The sequence below is a fragment of the Vicugna pacos genome, chromosome 1 (assembly GCF_048564905.1).
Source record: "Vicugna pacos chromosome 1, VicPac4, whole genome shotgun sequence".
NCBI lineage: Eukaryota > Metazoa > Chordata > Mammalia > Artiodactyla > Camelidae > Vicugna > Vicugna pacos.
Window position 1 is genome coordinate 63,267,941 of NC_132987.1, and position 24,605 is coordinate 63,292,545.

The 24,605-nt window shown below is 37.9% G+C and overlaps 3 protein-coding genes and 1 pseudogene across 11 annotated transcripts in view; 3 read left to right on the top strand and 1 right to left on the bottom strand.

Annotated features, from left to right (window-relative positions):
- The window catches only part of DRC9 (dynein regulatory complex subunit 9), a 32,440-nt gene extending 23,381 nt beyond the window's left edge, over window positions 1–9,059 (bottom strand). For 2 of the 5 annotated variants that reach the window (XM_072963850.1, XM_072963859.1), the window contains exons 1-4: window positions 8,834–9,059; window positions 6,654–6,721; window positions 5,473–5,740; window positions 898–1,121 (exon numbers count right to left, since the gene is read on the bottom strand). In XM_072963850.1, coding sequence (XP_072819951.1) covers window positions 898–1,121; window positions 5,473–5,740; window positions 6,654–6,661 — 500 coding nt within the window. In that variant the 5' untranslated portion in view covers window positions 6,662–6,721; window positions 8,834–9,059. The remainder of the gene's footprint in view (window positions 1–897; window positions 1,122–5,472; window positions 5,741–6,653; window positions 6,722–8,833) is intronic. The other 3 variants (XM_072963830.1, XM_072963836.1, XM_031683585.2) reach the window with 3 other exon arrangements.
- Window positions 2,961–3,694, top strand: LOC102525998 (large ribosomal subunit protein uL15-like; annotated as a pseudogene).
- A 176-nt stretch (window positions 9,060–9,235) lies between the features above and the next one.
- Window positions 9,236–12,266, top strand: RPL35A (ribosomal protein L35a). 2 transcript variants are annotated; one of them, XM_006200900.4, is made up of 5 exons: window positions 9,236–9,330; window positions 10,148–10,192; window positions 10,399–10,551; window positions 11,395–11,539; window positions 12,200–12,266. In XM_006200900.4, the coding sequence occupies exons 1-5, from the start codon at window positions 9,236–9,238 to the stop codon at window positions 12,221–12,223; spliced, it is 462 nt and encodes a 153-aa protein (XP_006200962.2). In that variant the 3' UTR covers window positions 12,224–12,266. The 2 variants fall into 2 exon arrangements, with proteins under 2 accessions (XP_006200962.2, XP_072819992.1); XM_072963891.1 differs by lacking the exon at window positions 9,236–9,330 and adding an exon at window positions 9,339–9,362.
- Window positions 12,267–15,460: 3,194 nt separating this feature from the next.
- LMLN (leishmanolysin like peptidase) overlaps window positions 15,461–24,605 on the top strand; it is an 89,744-nt gene continuing 80,599 nt past the window's right edge. For all 4 annotated transcript variants that reach the window (XR_012073872.1, XM_006200898.4, XM_072963895.1 and 1 more), the window contains exon 1: window positions 15,461–15,679. Coding sequence is in view for 3 of the 4 variants with exons in the window: in XM_006200898.4 (XP_006200960.1) it covers window positions 15,461–15,679 (219 nt within the window). In the remaining variant the exon portion in view is untranslated. The remainder of the gene's footprint in view (window positions 15,680–24,605) is intronic.

Sequence of the window (24,605 nt, forward strand, 5' to 3'; positions counted from 1 at the left end):
ATGCAAATCTGGGTCAGATTGATTTTAACAAGAGATATTGCCCTTCTGGTGAGGGTCTAAAGCAGAAGTAAGCAGACAAATAGTATATGTTTTTGGTTTTGCAGATCATAAACTCTGTTGCAACTACTCGAGTCTACTGTTGCAGCATGAAAGCAGTCATAGACGATATGTAAACAAATGGGCAATGCTGTATTCAATAAAACTTTTATTTTCAAAAATAGACTACAGGCTGGATCTGGCTAGTGGCTCTGGATAATTGCTATAAACTCTTATTTACCAAAAATTCTTACCATAAGGGTATATCCTCTTTTAAACTTAACAGACTTCTTTGTCAGCAAGCCAGGTGACAACATAAAACTGAATAATGAGACAATGCAAATTAAGATTGCCTTTAAGAAGCCCTTAGGATTAAAACATAGTTTAAAATTTGGCTACTCTGGTGGTATCTATCCCTTATTAATGGAGAAAGCATCATAATAGCTACCAATTTGTGCCAGGCACTTGGCTGAAGACGTCTCACTAATCCTCACACTAATGTTGCAAAGTTACTATTATTTTCATTTTTAAAAATTGGAAACAAAGAGGGGTGCTGGGTATAGCTCAATGGTAGAGGGCATGCTTAGCACGAAAGATGTACTGGGTTTAATCCCCAGTACCTCCATTAAAAAAAAAAAAAAAAGGAAACAAAGTCTCAATAACTTGCCCAATCATGTAGCCACCATACTTTCAATTATACCACTCTTGCCCTGGGCAATCTTTGGCTAATCCTATTATCAGCAGTCACTTGGATACAATGACCAATCTATGAGAGAAGAGAGCAGTCAGCCACTCTTGCATACACTCTTCATCCATCTAGAGATACATTATCACATTTCCAAATATGCTCTCCTTCCTTACCTATCAATTTGAATTTTCTTGAGTGTCTCTGTACTCATTATGGTCTGCCTTGTAGGTCTTCTGAAGATAAGATCTTGCACTTTGTTAAATTGGCCTCCTTGTCTGATTTCTGGCAACTTGAGTTCTTCTTTATGTAAGAATGGATTGGGTGCTTTTGAGGTTTTTGAGACAACTGGAAGTTTTTCTAAGTTTTTTACTTCTAAATGCATTTCTTTGTTATTCTTCTAAAAACAATAAATGATGTTTTACGTTAAGACAGTTTTAAAAAGTAAAGAAAATGAGGGCCTCTGCCTACATTTTGAACCCAATCTTCTCCCTCTTGTAATATTACTACCACAAAAGTACCCTTTTCTTCAGCCATATCAAACTACATGCCCTGCTTTTTTGTGCCTTCCTGCCTTTAGACAACATCCCCTCCATCATTCCCCAACCTGGTAAACTGTAAGACTATGACCAAAGGTAAAAATCTCTGTGAAACATCTCTATTAGCAGATATTTACCATCTGTAATTATTTGTAAAAATATCACCATTAGATTATAAACTCTATGAAGGAAGGGACTTTCTCTTAGAGATCTTGGTTCACCTTAAATTCTTTCTGCAACAAAACTGGATAGTAAATGAATGTGACCATCTTTATAATCCCATTGGAAAATGTCTATAGTATAGTAAAGATTCAAATGTTCATTGAACACATGAATTTGAAATATAGTCATTCCTTGGTATCTGTGGGGGATTGGTTCCAGAATTCCCCCTAACCCTCAAGGAGACCAAAATCCACAGACGCCCAAGTCGCTTATATAAAATGGCATAGTATTTGCATATAACATACACATCCTCTCCTATACTTCTCTAGATTACTTATACTACCTAATACAATGTAAATACTATGTAAATAGCTCCAAGCATACAGCAAATTCAAGTTTTGCCTTTTGGAACTTTCTAGAATTTTTTTTTGGAATATTTTCAATCCACAGTTGTTTGAATCTACAGATGTGGAACCTGCAGATACGAGAGCCCCTTATATAAAGAATGAAAGGAGAATCATACCAAAGAGTAGGAGATGATAGTATATTTAGTGGGGTGGTGTAGATTTTGAAGTTCATGTGGGGAAAAGCCAAAATAATTTATTTTTTCAGACCCAAACTTGAATAGTAAGGAGTAAGCATTATCATAGGAACAGGATATGTCTTTTTAATTTATGATTCCTATTTAATCTGTGGCTAAAATCTTGAGCCAATGGGAAGCCATATAACACAGTGATTATGCTATGCAAATAGACCCTGAAGCCAGACTTCCTTGTTTAAATCCTGGCCCTAGCTGTTACGAAGCCACATTGACTTTAGGCAACTAACATTTCTATGCCTTCATTTTCCCATTGGTAAGATAGGGGTAAGGATAGCACTCGCCCTCATGTATTTATTATGAGGATTAAATAAATAAATAAAGCATTTAGAACAGCACACAAAACTATGTAAGTTCTTCATTTTATATAATTTCTGAAATTCTTGTGCCGATCCTATGCACAGAAGAAAAGTTTATATGCATATTGCTGTATAAAGCCTAGGTCTTCCTTAGCCAAACTTCAATTAGCCCAGACATGTTAAAAAACTATCCATAAAAGTTAATACACACAGACCTAATAGTATTTTTCCTTATATCAACAGTAAGCAAAGATTCAGATCTGGGGAAAACATTCGTAAGGCAAGTACAAAACAAAATGCTGCCTTAAATAAGAACTAAATTTTAAAATACTTCTTTAAATTAAAATTGGTATGATCGACTACAAAGAGAACAGAAGCCATAGAATTTCAACAATTAAACTGAAACTTAAGTTTAAGTATGTGGTTGGTTATTACTTTAGATGTTGTCTAGGGAAGGAATGAGAAATGTAAGGCCTGAAAAGGTTGGTTGTCCTGACTGCCCTGAGCATTGTTCCTCTATCTTTGTGCTTGGGCATCTGGAAAAGGAAGCAAATGTGTCTAACAGCCCGATTTCTATTACTAGAAATAAATACAAAATTTTAGAAGAGAACTTAAAGGAACTAGCTAAATATTCTAGTCCATTCACTCCCTTGTATGGTAGGGTATTAAACCCTAAGGGAAAAGATAAGAACAACAGTATACTCTACAAGGGAATTCTTCCAAACTTTGGATCAATTACTCCCACTTCTGGCAGAACTTGGTACATAAGATTATTTTTCATCATTCCATCCCATGATTCTACTAAATGAAGATCTATTTGGAACTATGTTTAACTATAAAAATGGCTGTGTCTCTGTCGTCTCCGTCACCAACATGCCACCCAGACTAAGGAAGACACGGAAACTTAGGGGCACGTGAGCCACAGCCACCCCTCCGCATCACGAACACCGGAAGCACCTGGGAGGTGTGCCAGTGGCCTGCATCACCACAGCACAAACATCAGCATCACCTCGGACACTTTGGGGAAATTAGTATGAAGCATCAACCCTTAAAGAAACAGAGCTTCTGCCCAACTGTCAACCTTGACAAACTGTGGACCTTGGTCAGGGAGCAGACACGGGTGACTGCAGCCAAGAACCAGACTGGAGCAGCTCCTATCTTTGACGTGGTGCGATCGACATCCTACAAAGTTCTAGGGAAGGTAAAGCGCCCAGGACAGCCAATTATCATGTAAGGCCAGATTCTTCAGCAGGAGAGCTGAGCCAATTAAGGGTGTGGGCGAAGCCACATGGTGGGAGATTCATTAAACGTTATCAAGTGCTTTTCAGAAAAAAGAAAAAAGGCTGTTAAAGAGGGATAATGCTAACTAAACTGTGATCCCAAGGTGGTGGTTATGTGTTATGTTGTTATGTGAAGTTTTTGGAGCAAGAAAACATCCACATATATACTATGCCCTATAGGGCAATGGTATTGTAAAAATTCATGAGTTAGAACAACTATAGTACTATAATGTAAAAAATAAAAAATTATTTTAAGAGATTCAAAATTTTTAAAAGTTATAGAACTAACATTGAGAAAGGGGCTTCTAAGCTGCTATTAATCAAAATAAGAGTGCAAGCCTTTACTATTTATATGCTTCTATAAAATCATAAGCAGGGCATCTGTTAACTCAGAAATTTTTGTGGGTGAAGATCACTACCATAAACCAGAATAAAACTGCAAAAGTTTTGTTCTTTTAGTTAAGGAGTGGTGACCACTGCTGAATGCTGTTTATAAATTTGGGTTTTTCATTCTCTGTTGAGTTTCTATAATGGCAAGTTACCCTTTTTTAAGCCTGACAGTAAATATCATTGATAAAATTTTACCTTGTTAACTGAGTATCTTCCCTTTTTATTTTTGAATCTTACTGAAGATGACAATAGGAATGAACACTAATGTCTTCTGTACTATTTGTTAACTAGCTTAATTTAAGAATTATACTCATTTCAAATGCATTGGAAGGCTTAGTTCCTGGGTTTCCAATATCTTTGCTTTTCATAAGTTAATGAGGAAATTAATTTGTTGTAAGATTCTTATAATACCCATTAATATTTTAAAACTACCTCTGAACTCATAGAACATTAGCATTGGAAGGGACCATATAGATCATTCAGTTAAAACTCCATCACAACTTACAAATGAGAAAACTAAGACCATGAAAGTGAAATGAATTGCTCACAGCACACAACTAAAACCATAAAGGTCTCCTAAATCCAAATACAGTTTTCTATTAAAATTTTGTATAAGCTTTTAAAACTTTAATAAAAGCTTTATGAACCCAGGTTATACAAACGGTACTAGTAATAATAATAATTTTAAATTGTAAAGGGCAATTAAAGGCAAATTTAATTTCTGTTCACAGTAAATATGGATTTCTTTTGTTAGACATGAAAAGCAATTTATGCTCTCATTTATTTAGCAATTTTCATTTATCATAGAATCAGAAATAAGAATATGTTTTGTACAAACTGTATAATTTTGTTAAACTTAATAAATATGTATTTGTATTTATAAATTTTCTATTTTATATCTACAACTTAAGTTATTAAAATTTGTAAGAGGTTAAGGATTTATAAAGATTTTGCTAATCACCAAGTTGAGTTTTTAATAGCTCAGTGGTGCTCTGAGGAGTCCATAACATCATTGAAAATGTCATGGCTGACATGATGATGTGGCTGGATAATCAAAAAGGTAGATTACAACATATTTAGCAACAACAAAGTCATTTTAGATGAAAGCAACATTGAGAGGGTCCAGTTGAATTTCCTTCCCCTACTGTTCAATTAGCTTTTAGCAGCTGAGAAATACAAAGTGAGACAACTCAATTACTCTTCTGATCTCCTCAGTATATATGTAGTATTTATACTGATTTATCTATAGGCCTTTTTGAATAATGCCAATGTAGTGGAAGAAAAAGATATTCTGACTGGTAACATACCTTGAGCTATAGTTCACTCCATTAACTGAGAGTACATATCTCAGATAATTACTGTAGCCCTTCATCTGATATGAAGGTGCCATTTCCCAAGTTAAGTGTAATGGCATAGGTACTGAAAATGATGGAGAAATAAAAAGGAAAGAAAGCAAAAATTAAATGACGGCTAGTGTATATACCATGTTGATGCTTTGTCTCTTTTCATACTGAACTGTAATGATATAGTTTAGAATAGAGAGCTGATCTATGGTGTCCTCCAGAACTGAAGAGATCCTTAGCACATCTAGGATGGAGAGTGGCTTTGTGATTTCTGGGATGATTTCTATGTCTGTTTCTCTGGCTGTCTCTTCATGTTCTTCTATAGCAGTAGGCGGTTCACCTGTTACTGACAATGTCACCTCAGATTGCCAAACTTTTGGAGGAAGATTTGAGGCTTCCAGTTGGCCTCTAAAGAAAGAATAAAGAAAAAAAATAAGTCAGCTACCAAATGTTTAAAAATTACTTAAACTCAAAAGCACAAACAGCATGTGCATTGGCTCCTGAGAAGTCCATGTTGTCATATAATACAACCAGGATAATGAACAAAAGTAGTTTGCTTGTTTGTGTATGTTTCTGCTAAATACTTCCCAGGGACATTCTGACCTCCCAAAGGCAAGCAACTTACTAGTTTAATAAAGATATGTAGCCTAGGATATTTGGCCATGCTTAACCCACTTGAGCTTGAGCCAAAATAAACTTTTTTCTAGCAACATCTTTAGATACTAAAGAAAATTTTTTCATGATTAGTGAAAAATGGAATGTAGTAGCCACTCTCCAAGGTGGCCCACATGATTCTCACCTTCTTGTATTCATACCCTTTTGTAGTCTTACACACATTGAATAGGACTAACCTATGTAACCAAAACGATACTGTGGTTTCTAAGGCTAGGTGATTTTGATACACTAAAGCTTCTCCATTACTCCCTCGTATCTCTCACTCTGTGGGAAGCCAGCTGCCTGTCACAAGGATACTTAAGAAGCCCTGTGAAGAGGTTCATGAGGGTGAGGAACTAAGGCCGCTCGTCAACAGTCAGCATCAGTTTGCCAGTTCTGTAAATGAGCCATCATGGAAGTGGATCCTCTAGCCCCAGTGAAGTCTTCAGATGATTGCAGCCCTGACCAGCTTCAACTTATGAGAGACTCCAAAACAGAACCATCCAATTAATCTGCTCCCAAATTCCTGACCCACAAAACTGTAAAATGATAAATGCTTATAATTTGTCACTAAGTTACACAGCCACAGGTAAATAATACACAGAAATTTAACATAAGGCATCATATATATACATATATATAAAATAAATTAGAATTTGGAACATACTCTTCCATTCTTCTTTAGTTTTTTTAAATCTCCATGGTACATTTATAATTTCACAATAATGCAATCACCTAAAGTGGGAAGAAAACATTGAGTTAGTTCAAGGGAGAGTTGAATGACATTCTATAATGTTTCATTAAGAGAAGACGAAAGTGGGGGGAGAGTATAGCTCAGTGGTAGAGCACTTGCCTAGCATGCATGAGGTCCTGGGTCCAATCCCCAGTACCTCCATTAAGATAGATAAATAAACCTAATTACCTCCCCCCACCAAAAAAATTTTTTTTCTAAAAAAAGAGAAAATGAAAGAATTGCAAGAGCTATGGTTTGTCCCCTCTTTTTGCTTAGCAGAGCAATCCCAGAGACGGAAGAACCATTGCCCTCATGCGGCACGGGTTTGTTAAGCAGTCAGCTCAATTACTGGCAGATAAATGCAAACTTCAAGCTTCTTCTTAAGGTAAATTAATGTCTAACCTGGCTTTTTAAATGCATTCTGAGTATTAATTGGTAATCTTTATAAAACAGATTTACTTTTCTGTTATTCCAATTACAAAAATAATTATGTAGGTTGCTCCATCCCCCGATCTGCCAGATAACAGAATTTCTTGTACCCAGATATAGAAAAACAACTGAGATTGCACTTAGAAAAACTGTATTTATCCTGAAAATCAACATAATACTGCTATCAAGATGTTACCCCTCCCCAGTAAACCAAAGTCACTTCTGCTTACATAAGCTTTACAATGAGAACACCCTATGGAGAATTTTGTTCTAGATTGAATGAACAGTGAGTGGTAAGTTTCCAGTGTGATTTTTGTCCACAATAAAGTGATCCTGAGGAGGGTAGTACAAGTTTGTCTCATTCAACAAACATCTTGTATGCAAAAATTAAACTTTAGGTAAATTGAAAAAAAGATACTCCAAACTAGCCAAATTTTCTGGTACAAAAGCAGTCATAGGAGGAAGTGGTGTGGGGTTAAGATTTTGTTCTTCTGCTGTGTTGTTTATTTTTCCATTTTTAGGCTTGGGGCATAGGTAAATGTGTGTCAGATAGGTAAGACAGGGCTATGCTTATGCAGAATCCAGAGCTTTCTGGCTTCTCATTCCTCAATACCAGAAACTCAGGAGTCATTTCTGCTTCCTCCCTTATCCTGACATCAGCATTCCCCCAGTTCAAACGATTGCCAAGTCCTGTGGATTCTACCTTCTATTTCCATATCCCCCAACACCATGCTGGATCGAGCTGTTGTTCCTTGCTTGGACTAATAGCCTCCAAATAAAAGTGATCTTTATTAAATGAAGGACTCATCTTTTAAAATTGAAAATCTCATCATGTCTCTCCTTAGAACCCTTCAGTGGTTTCCTTAGGGCAAAAACTAAAATTCTTAACTTGGACCGTAGGGCCTGCATGATCTGGGCTCCTCTGTTCCTCTCCAGATCCATCTGGCACTGCCTTTTTATTGCTCTCATAACTGCAGCTTCAGTGGGCTTTTTTCTTCTATGGAATCATGCTCCCTTTCAACTCAGGGTCTTTGCTTATGCTATTCCTTCAACTTGAACCACTCTACCCCTCACCTTTTCACCTTGCAGGGTCCCACTGATCCATCAGGTCCCAAGTTAAATCAGTGGCATTTTGTTAGGTATCTGCCATTTGCCCCAACTGGGGACAATCTCCACAGAGAACATTTTTCCTCACATCACCTAATGTGCCGTATATTTTACTCACTGTCTCACTCTCCTTACTAGGATGTAAGCGCCATGAGGACAGAGATTTGTTGTTTTGTTTACTGCGGCGTCCTCCGAGACAAGAACTATGCTCGGTACATGGTACTCATTCAACAAATTATTTGTTGGGGAAAAAAATGAATGAATATAATAGGGCAACCCAAATAAATGTGCATTAATTAGGAAATGTAAATCTCTGACGTCCACTAATCTATCCCATTCTAGTCTACAAAGATTTACTGAACACCTATTACAGGTGGGCACGCTGGTCAGCGCGCTCCGAGAGTTTGACAGCTGAATGAGTTCTCCTTAAAAGGCAACAGGCCTTTTCAGGGCAGTGCTTTTCACCCTCGGAATCAAATGAAGAATGGAGGTAAGAACTTAAGTCATTTCTTGAAATAAAGGAGTGCGGGGCGGGGGAAGAGGGGAGGTAAAGAGAAGGAAAAGTTCCCTCCTCCTGCCTTCGTAATCGCGGCCTTTCTCTTCCTGGCTAGGATCCGAGCGTCTCTGTTCACTCTACTCCTGTGTGGTAAAGAGTAAAGATACTCCCTTGTTGGCGAATCAAATCTCGGGTACCCGAAGCGGGGGACGTCCTCCAGTCCGGCTTCACTTTTCCACCTGCAGCACGCGACGGCGCGGGAACCAAGCTTAAGTGTTTCTGTGGCAACGCACAACTTCAAGGACCTTTTCTTTTCCTTTAGCTGTCTACAAATTTGCCTCCCTCTGTCCCAAAATATTACATGTTGCAGCTTACGAAGATAAAATAACTTAGGGAAAGAATGGTACAAGTGTTCTTGAACGTTGCTTATTTCAGTCAGAAGACGATGTCTCAGGCTTTTTTTTTTTTTTGGCGATCGCGGAAGATGCCTAAATGGGGGCTGGACGAGGAGCTGTTTACCCACAAGGCCGCGCGGCAGGGCCTCGCCTTTCTCTTTCAGCCATCTTGGAGACTGCGGAGGTGAGTGGGGCTCCAGCTGCCGAACTTTGGGGGTAAATAAGTGGGTTGGATTCGGTTCTGTTCCTCGGCGAGGCACTGGTGCGGCTCCGAGGCTCTACCAGCTAATGATTTCTAGGGACTTCAGCAACAGGGAGGACAGGATGGAGGCGATACGGGACTGATGGTGCTGGTCCCCTGACCGCCCAGATCGGGTGCTGCTGTAATAGAAGTTGGTTCCCGGTCCCCAGGGGAGGGAAGTAGATGCATTTTGTCTGGCAGCAGTTCCCCTTCTAAATCAGTGGCTCTTTTAGGCAAGGTTCATTGTCCATTTACTCCTCCTCCAAACCTGGTTTGGCTTGTTCCCAGTCTTTCCTTAGCTTTTCTTTTCCGTTCAGTGCTTAAAACTTTTATTTTCTGTGTGCTTCTGACTCCTTTCTTTTTTGGCTGATCATGGATGGCATGAATTATTTTTAAGGCTTCCTTTGGGATTTCTAGGAGTTACTTCTTTTGGTGTGGAGTCTTTTGTTTTTGATAGACTTAATTTTTTAGAACTGTCTCAGATTTACAGCAGAATTGAGCAGAAAATACAGAGCTCCAACATAGCCCTCCCCACCCACACATACATACTTCCCTACTCTCATTCTCCCTCATCCATGTAGCATATTTGGTTCGATCAGTGATTTTAGTGTGGAGCCTTGCCACTTTTCGTTTTTGTCTTCATTTTGGAGTTTGCTTAGCTATCAGGCAGTCTCTGAATTTGGGGTGCTTCTCCGGAGGAGACTACGTGGGAAATGCACTTTGCAAGGTTTTAAACTGATTATTTTTGTTTGTTTTAAAGGCCTGCTGGGAACAGGACTTCCAAAACGATAAATATGTCTGGAAGGTATGCATTTTAAATATCATTGCTTTGTATTTGTAGTTTATTAGGCATGAACCTAAATGTGAGCTTAAAATTGGTGGGGGGAAAATTAGATGTTTCCTATAGGTAACTTGTGTAGGGGCCATTACTAGTGAAACCATACCTGTGGTTTGTTGAAGTTAAATGAGATCTTTTTAACAGCTTATGGTTAACAGTACATTTTGTTTTAGGCTGTGGTCCAAGGCCATTTTTGCTGGCTATAAGAGGGGTCTCCGGAACCAGAGGGAACACACAGCTCTTCTTAAAATTGAAGGTGTTTATGCTCGAGATGAAACTGAATTCTATCTGGGCAAGAGATGTGCTTATGTGTACAAAGCAAAGAAGTAAGTTTATTAGTATTATGCATTTTGAGTTTTTACTTAATTTGTCTCGTTTGAAGTTGGTAAAGTGGTACTGTTGTGGCTTCTACTTTGGGATTTTAAGGAACTTAATGGGTAGTAGATGTAGGTGTCTTCTGCACTTAGAAAAATTAGAGCTGTGAATTGTTTCAGGGAAGGAGTCAACTCATGATCCTCTTAAAGTTTTATAGAGCATTTTTCATGATCTTTAATTCATTTTGTTGATGTCTTAAAATTATGTTTTATATACATGCTTAAAGATGTTACATCTCAAAAACATTGATTCTTGGGTTCTTAGGCCCATTCCAGATCAATTAAAATCTCTGGGGTAGAGGCATGGGGAATGGGAGGGAAGTGGAAGAAACGGGTGGACTGTGATTATTTAAATTGTTTTTATCTTTAGGAGCATGCTTCCACCCCACCCCACCCTCCTCTTGCAACCAAAGTGATTCTTTAAAATTGGAAGTCAAATCATCTCAAACACCAACTGTTCCCCATCTCATTTAGTAAAAGCAAAGTCATTAAGGAGCTTCTAAGACTGCATTCAGGGCTCCCTGCTTCTACTTTACTGGCTGCATCATCTCATGGTATCTTACAAGTCTTTCCACAGGCCAGGGACACAACCTCAGGTTTTTAACACAAACTGTTCCTGTAACTTCCAATCGTTTTTCCAATATTAGCCTTCCCTGGCTATTTAAAATTGCAAACAAATTCCTCTCCCTACACTCAACATCCTCACATTTCTTGTCCCTAAGAATCACCTTGATTTTGTATCACACTATAATGGTTGTCTGGGTTCTCATGCCTTTTTCAATCCTTTAAAATCAGCAACACAGTAACTCCTGGTGGAAAACCGAACAAAACCAGAGTAATCTGGGGAAAGGTAACTCGTGCTCATGGAAACAGTGGCATGGTTCGTGCCAAATTCCGAAGCAATCTTCCTGCTAAGGCCATTGGACACAGGATCCGTGTGGTAAGTACAGTTATTAGCAGTATGATACCTTGTTGAATCAAAGCTCAAGGGGTTTGGCTTTGGCTTTGGCTTTGGCCACTGAAGACTATTTATTGAGTACTGAAGTAATTGCTAGAAAATAAAAATTCAGCATTTTCCTGGCATAATTCTGAGTGTTTCCCATCTCTTCATCATCACAGTCTTGTTTGAATTGGTATTAGTATTTTATAGAAGAAAACTGATGTTTGTGTTTTTAGCTGCTAGGACTTGGACCCAAGTTTTTTAATTCTGTGATTTTTCTAAAATAGCTCCTGTTTTCTTCAGTTAGAATCCCTTTTTAGTATGACTATATCCTTTAGGTGAGGTCATGGGGTATTTTTGAACCCTGCTTAGCAGTTTAGATTTCTCATCAAAGGAGTTTTTTTTTTTTTTAACTGTCATTAGAGGAAGCAACATTAAATGGACTTTCAGTGTTCCCAGTACTGGTTCTGGGACACTGACCTAGACATTCACCAAGAAACTGAAGGCTATAAAAATTTAGTTCTCTCCCTAGGATGTAAGTCATTGGATATTTTTCAGAGATGGGTAATGAGACAATGGAAGGTTTATTCATGTTGGGGTACTTGGTAACAGTTTGTATATAACATGCACCTAATGACATTGTGTTCTTTCCCCCCCCAGATGCTGTACCCCTCAAGGATTTAAACTTACTGAAAAGAAAATAAAAGTGTGGATTTGTTCTCTTGTATTTTTGTTAAATGGCTTAAAATTTTCTTTGCTGCAAATTCATTTGCTAAGTGCTTAAATGGTGGTGGTTATCCGAGATTTTCAGAGAACAAGGAAGCCTAGAGAATTACAGAGATTGAGACAACAGGAGAGTTTTGATGATGATGGGATGTATCTTAATATAAGGCTTTAAATGGTGAGGGGAAGGTTACAAGTAAGCTATAGTTGGGAACAGTGGAAAGGAGTATCTTGGAAGGTTTAGAGTGATAAAGCACTTGAACCTAGCCTCTGAAAAGTTTTTGGATAAGTGGAGACACCCAGTGTATTTCAGAAAGGGCAGAAGTCAGAATTCTTAGCCAGTACAGATATATACCATGAAACTTACTGACCTTTGAAGTACCTTGTAGTGCATACACTTGTTCAACATAGATTGGTTGGGAAACTTGGGTCTTTAAAATGGTATTTAGAAGGAATTTGAATGGTGATATATTGGTGGTATTTGGCAGCTCGTTTGAACAGACATGGAGGAAAAAGCCTTGGAATTTGTGACTTGACAAAGTGTTCCAGTGTATAACACTGGGAATATGTGTAAGTTGAGAATATCCCCAAAATACTACATGCCTCAACAAGTAATCTAGGGCTGGGGTTGGGGTGGGATGTTAGGTTTGCCTGGATAGTATAGCTTTCCTTGGCTCCATGTTTTAATGTAAAATGCAGGATTGAGATATTTTGGCATGATGTAAAGGAAACTAAGCAGGGCTGCACAGAGTATTTTAAATCTCAGAGTGTGCTGAATACAAGTTTGAACCAAGGCATCAGTTCGCAGCGTGATGATTTTAAATGTTTAATGCAGTAGCAACTACTACTTTTATTAATAAATTGTGACATTCCACTGAAAATACCAACAGGAAACTGGGAGTTTGCTAAACTCAGCCGCTTTCAACAGTTTTAATTGTATTTGGGTTCTCTTGACTAAATGATCAGCATGCTAAAAGTGTATGGTAGGGAGTGGTGAGAGACCTTTGAAGGAGAAAGGTGTATTAAGTAGCACACTGCAGTTCTGTGGTTTGCTTAGTTTAATGGTGGCCCTGAAGCCAAAATTGCAGGAAAAGTCACATGTTAGACAGAAATGGGGGTTGTATCTGTACTGCCAGTCTCATTTGTCTAGCAGCAGCAGCAGCCCTTAGGAAATATGGCCTCAAGGTGGATGGTGAGAAGGTGCTTGGAGCCAATTATGCTGTCTTCACCAGATGTTAGTGGTGCATTTTATGGCCCCCACAACTAGGAATTTGGTTAGTAGAACCCTAAGGAAATTGAACAAGGGAAGGAAGTGCAGTTTTCAAACCTTCTCCAGTGAGATTTAGTTACCCTTCTCAAAAAACTGCCAACATAGGAGTAACTACTTTGTTGTGCCAGTGAAGTAGATGTACTCTTGGGGTACTCAAGAATAAAGAAATGCTTGGGGGTAGGAGTTACAGAAAAAGGAAATGGCACAAAGATTTTATGTGAAAGAAAGTATTTGAGGGACCGTTCAGCTGTTAACGTAGTGTGACTGAAACCTATTGTGTGGAGTTAATTGGAAAGTAAGTAGAAAACGTAAGAGATGCCAGGAATTTATATTCCTCTATGTATGAATGTATCACTGAAGAGCCCAATTGATTTTGGAGAGGAGTCTTCAAGGGTAACATTACTAGATTTGGTTGCTGAGTCTGTTGATAATAGTGCATTTACAAAGTTGGAGAACCAGGAGATAGTTTGGTGGGGGGTAATTGAGTTTGAGGAAGCTGGTAAATGTCCACCTGTGAAAATGTCCAGGAAGGCAGATGGCTATTTGAATCTGGATTAGGCATATAGAGGAGAGGGAAAAATAATCTCAATTCTCCTTTGTTAGGAGCTGCAGACTAGAACTAGGTAGGAGATGGTAGAGCAATGGGGTGTATAAACAAGAAGTGGTAGGCATTTGAACAATGTAGGGAAGAAAGCTAAAAATCCTTAAGATAACCAGAGTAAATGCAGTGGCAAATAAGCCTTGCATGCAAATTCATACATCCTCCTAAACTGATGCGATGACAGCACTTATAAATGAAAACGTGTATTGTGTTTTTCTGCTCCCTTCAAGTTTGGTCAGTGCAAGGCAGTTCTCAAGACAAAGTTACAATGGAGGAGTCCCATGTTTCACAAAAAATGAACTTAAATTGCCAGCAGCTTGTTACACCATCGAAACTGCCTCTCCCACAGCATGGCAATCCTGCTAACAGCAGGAACTTGAAAATGGCTGATTCCATTCTTTGTTCACAATCTGCGACTTCTTTGTGGTCTCATGGGGAGAGAACTTCCTGAAAGTGATAAATTATGTTTGAAATCTGAACATCCTCTAGTTGTGGGGTGATAAGACACATCTAATGCGTTTACTTGTAAAATGCCCATCCCCCCTTTTTGGGAGTACATAATCTTCACCAACAAATTGTAAGTGCTTCGGGCCTTTCTGTTCTTCCTACCATTACAGTTCCTAGTATAGTAATTTATAATACTCAATTCCTGGAATGACTGTTACAGTTCATTGCTTTTAGTTTCTAGTTTTAATTCTTTCATGGGCAACAGGAAGATTTGTCCCAATGGCCAATTTTTTATAGTTCCTCACGGCTCAGTTTTTAAGGTAGTTGCCCTAATGGCAAGGATCTACCTACTCCGGAATTAATGCAGTTGCAATTCTCAAATTTAGACAAATTAAGGGATGTGACTGAAAAGTAATGAACACACCTGATTTTACAGAACATGACATAAGTGGGTTCAAAATTGGTGACTCAGGATAAGTCAAAATGAAAATTATTCCATTGACCTTTTATACAGAGAGCTAAACCATAAAAACTTTTGCATCTGTTTGTGTATCTAAGCACCTGGCACGTAGTGAGTGCATATGTTTTCGAATTAAAAACAAAAACTCCCTTTGTAAGGACACCCACGTACTACCGTGCCATTAACATTAACACCCACTAGTCTTCCCACAGCCCGGCTCACGTGGGCGGCCAAACGGCATTTATTGGCCGACTTCACGCGAATGAGACGCGTTGGACGTGATGCAACGCCCATCCGCGGTGAACGTCCTACGGGTGACGCTAGCCAATCAAAAAGCACCTTTCCGCAGCCTCGTCCCTCCACCTGCCTGGAGAGGCGAGGGGCGGGGCTGGCGCTGGGCGCGGAGGCGTCACGTACTCCATGGTAACGACGCTCGGCCTGAAGATGGCGGCCGAGTGGGGCAGAGGAGCGGGCTCCTCGGGTTCAGGCCGGGTTCTGAGCCGGTGGCATTGGAGCGGTTCTTTATGGGTCCGAGGCGTTTTACTCCTGTTGGGCGGGCTCCGGGCAAGCGCCACATCTATTCCAGTCTCCTTGGGCAGTTCCCCTCCCTGCCGGCACCACGTCCCCTCTGACTCTGAGGTAGGGCCACGGAGTGGTGGGAGCGGGCCCTATGAGGGTAAAGTAGTAAAGGAGGCGATGGCATAGAGGGTAGTGATTGGAACAAGGTGTACTGTAGGAGAAAGCCAGACTGGGCCAGAGGTTGTGAACTCTTTGAGGGCTGGGACCCGCTATCAACTCTTCCTGTACCACAACAAAGTGGCTCAGTTAGGCACTCAGAAAATCATGACTTTCCTGCGCGGAGGGTTGTGCTTAGCAGGTAGTCCTAGAGTAGTGGTTTTCAAACTTAAGCGTGCATCAGAATCACCTGAAGGGCTTGTTAAAACACAGATTGCTGCTGCATTCCCTCCCGCTGCCCAGTTCTGTCTCAGTAGGTATGGGATGGGGCCCCAGAATTTGCAGGTGAAGTTCCCAGATGGTTGCTGGTGCTGCTTGTCCAAGGACCACACTTTGGGAACCACTGAGCAAAACGTTTGGGAAGGAATTGCTAGGAGAGCCAGGCAGAGGCGTTGAAGGAATAGTGGGGGTTCTCTGAAGACAAAATTCAAGTTTAGTTTCACATTGCTTGCTTTACCCTGTTCTCCTGCCCTGGAAGTGTCTGCCTCTTTCCCATTACTTTTTTACCCCCCTGTCTAAATTCTTTGATTTTAAGTTCCTTAACCTCAAGGCAGCCTGCTGAAACCATCCCAGGAGAATGTTCTTTTCATTTCGCAGTATGTCTTATCTGTACTCTTTTCTGGCACTTAACCAAGTACTACTGTGGTGATAGCTTATGTTTCAGGCATATATTGCCTTTGCAGTTAAATTGTGATGTTCCTTGCGTCTTAGACTTTGGTTCCTCTACAGTACTTAGCTCCATGGAGTGCCCACAATAATCACTATTCTTTGAGGAAAGGAGAAAGTACCTGGGGCAGGGCTGCATATTGTGGTTGATTTTATAATTTGTCTCATTACTTTATCAAGAAAGATTAATCTGGAAGTTTTCAGTTCAGCTCAGAAATCTGACTAGTCATTTTTTTGTGTGATTTCCAAAAATTTCTGTGCATGCTGTTCATAACCATATGTGCCAGAATACTGCTTGGGGTTTGTGTATTACAGCTTTTATCATGACACTGCATTCTGGCTGAATTATTTATTTTTCAGTCTCTCAGCAACTTTTAAGTTTATAATACAGTATCATTGTTCGTAGTCACTATGTAGTGCATTAGATCTTCAGAACTTATTTATCTACTCTTTGCAAATTTGTACCCTTAAACAACATCTCCTCAATTTCCCCACCCACCTGGTAAATACTTTTTAAAAATAATTCCCACAAAGCCTGCACTTCTCTCTTTGAATTTAGATTAAAATAAGAGAAAGTAGTTCAGAGAACTGCAAAATCTCTGTTCTATAAGGAACCTAAATGACTGTTTTCCTCTTGTGATTGTTGCCAGTGTACAAATCTTGTACTTAAATTTGACAAATAGGGAAATTATCTCCAGAGGCAGCCCCTTTGCATTTTGGAGAGATTATTGTTCTTTTTATAGAGCTGAAAACTCTTCCTGAAACTTCCACCCACTCTTCTTATTTATGGCTCATGCCTGAACAAACTTAATAGTGTTCCTGCTTCAGATATTAAAAGAAGCTGTTAAGTTCTTCTTGAGAGTTCTCATCCCTAATTTTCCTAGTTCTTCATAGAGTATGTAATAAGCAAGTCCTCCTAACCATTCTCTTTGCTTTTACCTGGATGCAAATTATAGGCAAGTAGTGTTCATTGTACTCATATTAGTGGCTGCATCTCTTGTTAAATGCTACAGGAAGTTTCAGTAACTTTTTATTGGTAGTGCTGGGAAACTGCAAAGCATTTTGACTCATATAACTTGTTCTCAACTAAAAACTCTTTAAGTTTTGTTTTGTTTTTATTTTTTATTATGTAAATTAAAACAAAACTCAAAACCAGAATAGTATGATGAACTCCCATGACCCTTCACCCAGCTTCAACACTTATCAGTATTCTCTCGTTCTGTTTCATATACTTCTGCCCATTCCCTATCATCCCACTGTTATTGTTACTTTTAAGGTTTTTTGGATAAGATTTATATATACTGAAATGCAGCAAACGCAGTAATTTACATCCATGTAAAACTCACAATCCTGTAATAATACAGAATATTCCCATGTCTCCAGAAATTTCCCTCCTATCCTGTGCCAGTCACTCTCTCCCATCCACCCCAGGTAACTATTGTTCTGATTTTTTTTTTTTTACATTAGACTTATATTTTACATTAAATTAATTTTGCCTCTTCTAGAACTTTGTTTATATAAATGGAATTATATAATATGTACTGTTATATGGTAGATTACATTGAATTTTCTAATAGTAAATCAACCTTATATTTTTGGGATAAACTCTACTTGGTCATAATGTATTATACAGTTAATATACTTCTGAATTCAATTTGCCAATAGATTAAGGATTTTTGCATCTATGTTTATGAGTAATATTGGTTTATAATCTCCTTTTTTAGTGAAGTTTTTGTTAGCTTTGGATATCAGAATTATACCTGTGTTACATAATGAGTTGGGAGGTTCCATCATATATTTTCTAAAAGAGTTTATATGATATTTCTTCCTTAAATGTTTAGAGTTTTCTTTGTAGAGAGTTTTAAAAAGTACTTTTATTGAACTATAATTTATATACCATTAAATTGACTTACTTAAGTGTCCAATTAAGTGATTTTCATTAAATTTACAGAGTTGCAAAACTATCACTACAATCCAGTTTTAGAACATTTCCATCACCCTAGAAAGATCCCTTGTGTCCATTTATAGGAAATCCATGTTTTCACTTCTGGCCCCAAGCAACCACTGTGTAAGATTAGATAAATCCAATTTTTCTGATACAAGTGTATTCATAGTTCCTGTTTGATCCTGTGTCATTCTTGGTAACTTGTGTTTTTCAAGGAGTATATTTCATCTGAATTGTTAAATTTATTGACAGAGTTGTTCATAATAATTTATCCTTTTGATATCTATAGAATCTGTAGTGATATTTACTCTTTTATTTCTAATGTGATAATTTGTGCTTGTTCTGTTTTATTCTAGTCCAATCTTTTTAGGGGCTTATTAATTTTATTAATCATTTAAAATAGCTTTACATTTTCCTGAGATAAAACCACACTTGATCATGATATATTACTCTTTTTACATTTTGCTGGATTTGATTTACTAGTAGGTTTTTATGATTTTGCATATATATTCATGAGGGATATTTGTCTGTAGGTTTTTTTTTTTTAATTCAATAGCTTTGTTGAGTTTGATATTAAGGTAATGCTGGCCTTACAGAATGAGTTAAGAAATACTTCTTCCTTTTCTATTTTCAGAGTTTGTGTACAATCAGTATTGTTTCTTCCTTAAATGTTTAGAATTCATGAATGAAGCTATCTCAGTCTGGAATTTTCTCTTTTGGAGAGTTATAAACAATGAACTTACTTTCTTTAATAGATATTAGACTATTCAGGTTGTCTCTTTCTTCTTGATTGTGTTTGGTAAGTTATGTCCTTCAAAAAATTTCATCAAAGTGGTCAAATTTATGGAAATACCGTTTTTCTTAATGTTTTCATTTGATCTTTTAAATGTCTGTAAAGGGTTCTGGTTCCAATTCTAGTTTGTTGGTGGTTTTCCATACACCACTAAGCCACTCTCCAACACTAGCCGAGTGTCCTACAATTCAACTCAATTCTAACACTGTCTACCTAGAGATAGCATCAGATTCCACAGGTTAAGGGTTCAGACCTACAATATTGCCCCCCTTTTCCCACTTGATGTCAATCCCAAGTCCATTTTGTTATTCGTTCTTCTGACAAACCTATCGAAGTTAAAACGACCCCCACCTTGGGTTTGGTTAATTTGCTAGGCAGGTTCGCAGAACTCAGAGAAGATTTTACCTACTAGATTACTGGTTTATTATAAAAGGATGTAGCTCAAGAATAATCAGATGGAACAGATGTATAGGGCAGGATATGGAGAAAGGGCACAGAGTGTCAGTGTTCTCTGAGCATGTCACTCTCCCAGAATCTCCATGTGTTCACCACAACTGAAGCTCTCCAACCCCTATCCTTTCCAGTTTTATGGAGGTATTACATAGACATGATTGATTAAATCATTAGTCATTGGTGAGTGAGCTTGATCTCCAGCCTTTCTCCTCTCCTCAGAGCTTAGAAAGGGTGGGGAAGGACTGAAAGTTCCAGTCTTCTATTCACATGGTTGACTCAGCTGGCAACCAGGCCCTATCTTTAGGTGCTTTCCAAAAGTTACCTCAGTAACATGACAAAAGACACCTTGATCACTTTCGTCATTTAGGAAATTCCAAGGGTTTTAAGAAATTCCATAAATGGGACAAAGACCAAATATATTTTTATTATAAATCACAATATCACAGTCTATAAAGTCTATTGTGATGTCTCTTGTTTCATTCTTGATATTGGTATTTGGTGTCTTCTCCCTTAATATCCTTAGAGGTTTATCAATTGTATTGATCCTCTCAGAGAATCGCTTCTTGGTTTCATTGATTTCTCATTATTATTTTTCTATTTTCCATTTAATTGATTTCTGTTCTTTATTATTTCCTTTCTTCTGCTTTCTTTGAGTTTAATTTGCTCTTTTTCTAGTTTCTTAAGATGGAAGTTTAGATGATTAATTTGAGATTATTTTTGCACTATAAATATTTCGTTATAAAGTTCTAAACACTAACTATATCCTGCAAATATTAATTTGTTATAATCTTATTTTGATTCAATTAATATATTTTCTAATCTTCTTTGTTACTTCATCTTCAACCTAAGAATTATTTAGAAGTTTATTGTTTGATTTTCTAGTATTTGGAGATTTCTCAGTTATCCTTTTGTAGTTGCATTGTAGTTGAATTTAGTTATAGATAGAGAACATCCTTTATATGATTTCAGTCTTTTTATGTTTCTTAAGATTTGTTTTATAGCCAAAAATGTTGTCTATCCAGGTTAATGTTCCATGTGTACTTGAGAAGAATGAACATCCTCTTGTTGTTGGGGCAGGTGGTTGGTTCTATAAATGTCATTTAGGTCAAGTTAGTTTTAGTGCTGCCCAGGTCTCCCACATTCTTCCTGATTTTCTGTCTACTTGTATCGATTACTGAGATAGGAATGTTGAAGTCTCCAGCTCTTATTGTAGATTTGTCTATTTCTCATCTTAGTTTTCAGTTTTTGTTTCATGTATTTTGAAGCTCTAGTGTTAGGTGTTTACACATTTTAGATTATTGTATTTTTTGGACACATTTAGCATTACATACTGACCCTCTCATTATCCCTGGAAATTAATACTCCTTGTTTTGAAATATGCTTTGTCTAATAACTAACATAGCTGCTCTGGTTTTCTTTTGATTAATGTTTGCATGATATATCTTGGGAAACCAGACATATGCTTCTGATGAAACAAAATTATAAGTATATTTTAAGGCAGGACCAACCAGAAAATCTAAACATAAAGTTCTCTCTGTCTTTTTGGGCTTCCTCCCTCCCTCCCTGTGTGCATCTGCATTACACATTAACCAGACCTCCTCAAAGATGGAAATGCCTGCTCAACCAAAAAGATCAGTTTTTTCCCTTTCTTCTGGTACTAGCAATGTAATTTCTTAGAAGAATAGCGTTCTTTCCCAACTCTGCAAGGGGTCACAGTGACTTGATGCTTGCTTTGGCTTTGTGTGTACTTACCTGGACTATATATCTTTGGTGAACTTTGTGTAAAATATCACTATGTCATTTTGATGTACGATCCTTTCTTGAAAATGTATGTGACTGTGCCTTTGACTTCTAACAGGTAGAAGGAACAGCTCTCAGAACTTCTGAGAGTGTGTCTCCCAGGTTATAATCCTCAGTTTGACTTGAATAAAATTCCCTTTCTTCTTCTTAACTTGTTAATTGAATTTTCCTCATTTCCAAGAGTCCTCTGCTAGTGGAATCACACAGGACATGCTTAATCCCTTCAGCAGTAATTTGTAACAACAAGCACAAAATGTTGTCTGCAGGGAAGCTCATCTGAGTCTAGGAGCCCAGGGTTTTTGTTGGAGATTGGTCATGTAGGCACCTTTTCACTCACTAACATTCCTGGCTCTGAGAAGTAAACAAATGTTCAGCATAAACTATGTTATTTTTATTAACAGTTTTGGCACAATGAGACTCCCTTATCACTTAGGGAAGTTTTATATCACTGTAGGGGAACTGTTTTACATTCAAGTTCTTTGACCAGTGAAAGGTCAAATTTGCAAGTAGGCCTTTCTAAAGGTAGCAGGCAGAGGCCTGCTATATTAACTGTTTTATGCACAATAGCCTTATATTTACTTATATATCATTTCCAGTTGTTTTCATTCCTTCATATAGACCTGGTATAAACTGAATGTTTGTTTCCCCCCCAAATTCATATGTTGAAATCCTAACTCTCAGCATAATGGGTAAGAGGTGAGGTCTTTGGTAGATGATTAGGTCTTGAAGGCAGAGCGCTTAGGAATGAGATTAACACCTGTATGAAAGAGCTCTTGGCCCCTTCTGCCAGGGGCTACAATGAAAATATGAGAATATGGCCTTAAGAAACAAGAAGTGGGCCCTCACTAGACACCCAGACTTCTAGTGCCTTGATCTTGGACTTGCCATCCTCCAGAAGTGCGAGAAATAAATTTCTGTTGTTTATAAGCCACCAGTATGTGATACTCTGGTATAGCAGCCTGAGCTAAGACAAGATCCGAGGTACCATCTAGTGTCATTTCTGTTACCAAAAAGAACTTCCTTTAGTGTTTCCTGTGGTGGGGGTCTGCTGTTGATGAATTCTTTCCATTTCTGTGTATCTGAAATATCTGTATTTCCTCTTCAGTTTTGAGGAGGCATTTCACTGGATACAGACTTAAGTGTTGAACAGCTTTCTTTTAACACTTGAACTATGTGTTCCATTGTCTTCTATCTTCATTTTTTAAAAATTAGTTAATTTTTAAAAGCAGTTTTAGATTCACTGTAAAATTATGAAGAAGGTACAGAGATTTCCCAAAGACCCTGTTCCTCTTTACATGCATACAGCATTCACAACCAGAGTGGTGCTTGTTACAACTGATGAAACTGTGTTGACACGTCGTAATCACCCAAAGTCTGCAGTTTAAATTAGGGTTTACTCTTGGTGCTGTACATTATGTGGGTTTGGACGACTGTATACTGACATGTAACCATCATTACAGTATCATACAGGGTAGTTCACTGCCTTCAGAATCATCTGTGCTCCACCTATTCATTCCCACCCTTCCTTCCCTGGCAAACACTGATCTTTTTACTGTGTCATAATTTTGCCTTTTCCAGAATGTCGTATAGTTGGAATCATATAGTATGTAATCTTTTCAGATTGGCTTCTTTCACTTATTGATAAGTATTTAAGGTTACTCTATGTCTTTTCATAACTTCATAGGTCATCTTTTTATCTCTGAATAATACTCCATTTCTGGATTTACCACTGTTTATTTATATATTCACATTCTGAAGAACACATTGGCTGCTTTTAAGTTGTAGCAGTTATGAATAAAGTTGCTATAAACATCTGTAAACAAGTTTTTGTGTGGCTGTAAGTTTTTAACTCATTTGAGTAAATGCCAAGGAGCATGATTACTAGGTAGTTATGGTAAAAATATGTTTAATTTTGTAAGAAACTGCCAAACTGTCTCCCAGCGTAGCTGTACATTTTGCATTCCCACCAGCAATGAATAACAGTTTCTGCTGCCCCACGTCTTTGGCCAGCATTTGGTGTTGTATGTGTTCCAGATTTTGGCCAAAATCTGTCAAAGACCAGTTGACTGTATTTCTATGGATCTATTTCTGGGCTCTCTATTGTGTTCCATTGATCTATTTGTTTCTCTTTTGCCAGTATCACACTGTCTGGATACTGTAATTTTATAGTAAATATTGAGGTCAGGTTGTCTCAGTCCTTCAGCTTTGTTTTTTTTCTTTAACATTTTGTTAGCTATTCTGGGTCTTTTGCCCTTAATATAAACTTTGGAATCAGTTTGTTGACGTTCACAGTATAATTTGCAGGATTATGATTCAGATTTCATTTAATCTATAGATGAAGTTGGGAAGAATTGACATCTTGATAATATTTGAGTCTTCCCATCCATGGGCATGAACTATCCATTTATTTAGTTCTTTTATTTTTTTGGGGGGGAGTGTTACACTTGAAATTTAGTTTATTAATTTTTTATTAATAGATTTTATTTTTTATAGAAGTTTCAGATTCACAGCAGAATTGAGCAGAAAATACAGAGAGTTTGCACATAGCCCTCCCCACCCACAAATATATACTCCTCTACCCTCAATATCACTCATCAATGTGGCATATTTGATACAATCGATGAACCAACATGGGCACAGTACTATCAACCAAAGTCCGTAGTTTACATTAGGGTTCACTCTTTTTTTGTTGTTTTAAACTTTTTTTTTATTGAGTTGTAGTCATTTTACAATATTGTGTAAAATTCCAATGTAGAGCACAATTTTTCAGTTATACTTGAACATACACATATTCATTGTCACATTTTTTTTCCACTGTGAGCTACCACAAGATCTTGTATGTATTTCCCTGTGCTATACAGTGTAATCTTGTTTATCTGTTCTGTTCTGCATATGCCTATCAGTATTTACAAATTTTGAACTCCCAGTCTGTCCTTTCCCACCCCCTTCCACCTTAGGGTTCACTCTTGATGTTGTATATTCTATGGGTTTTGACAAATGCATAATGACATGTAGTCACCACTGTAGAATCATACAGAATAATTTCATTGCCCTAAAAATCCCTTGTGTGCCATCTATTCTTTCCCTCCTCCCTCTCCCCAAACCCCTGGAAACCGTTATCTTTTTATTGTTTCTGTAGCTTTCCCTTTTCCAGAATGTCATTTGGTTGGAAT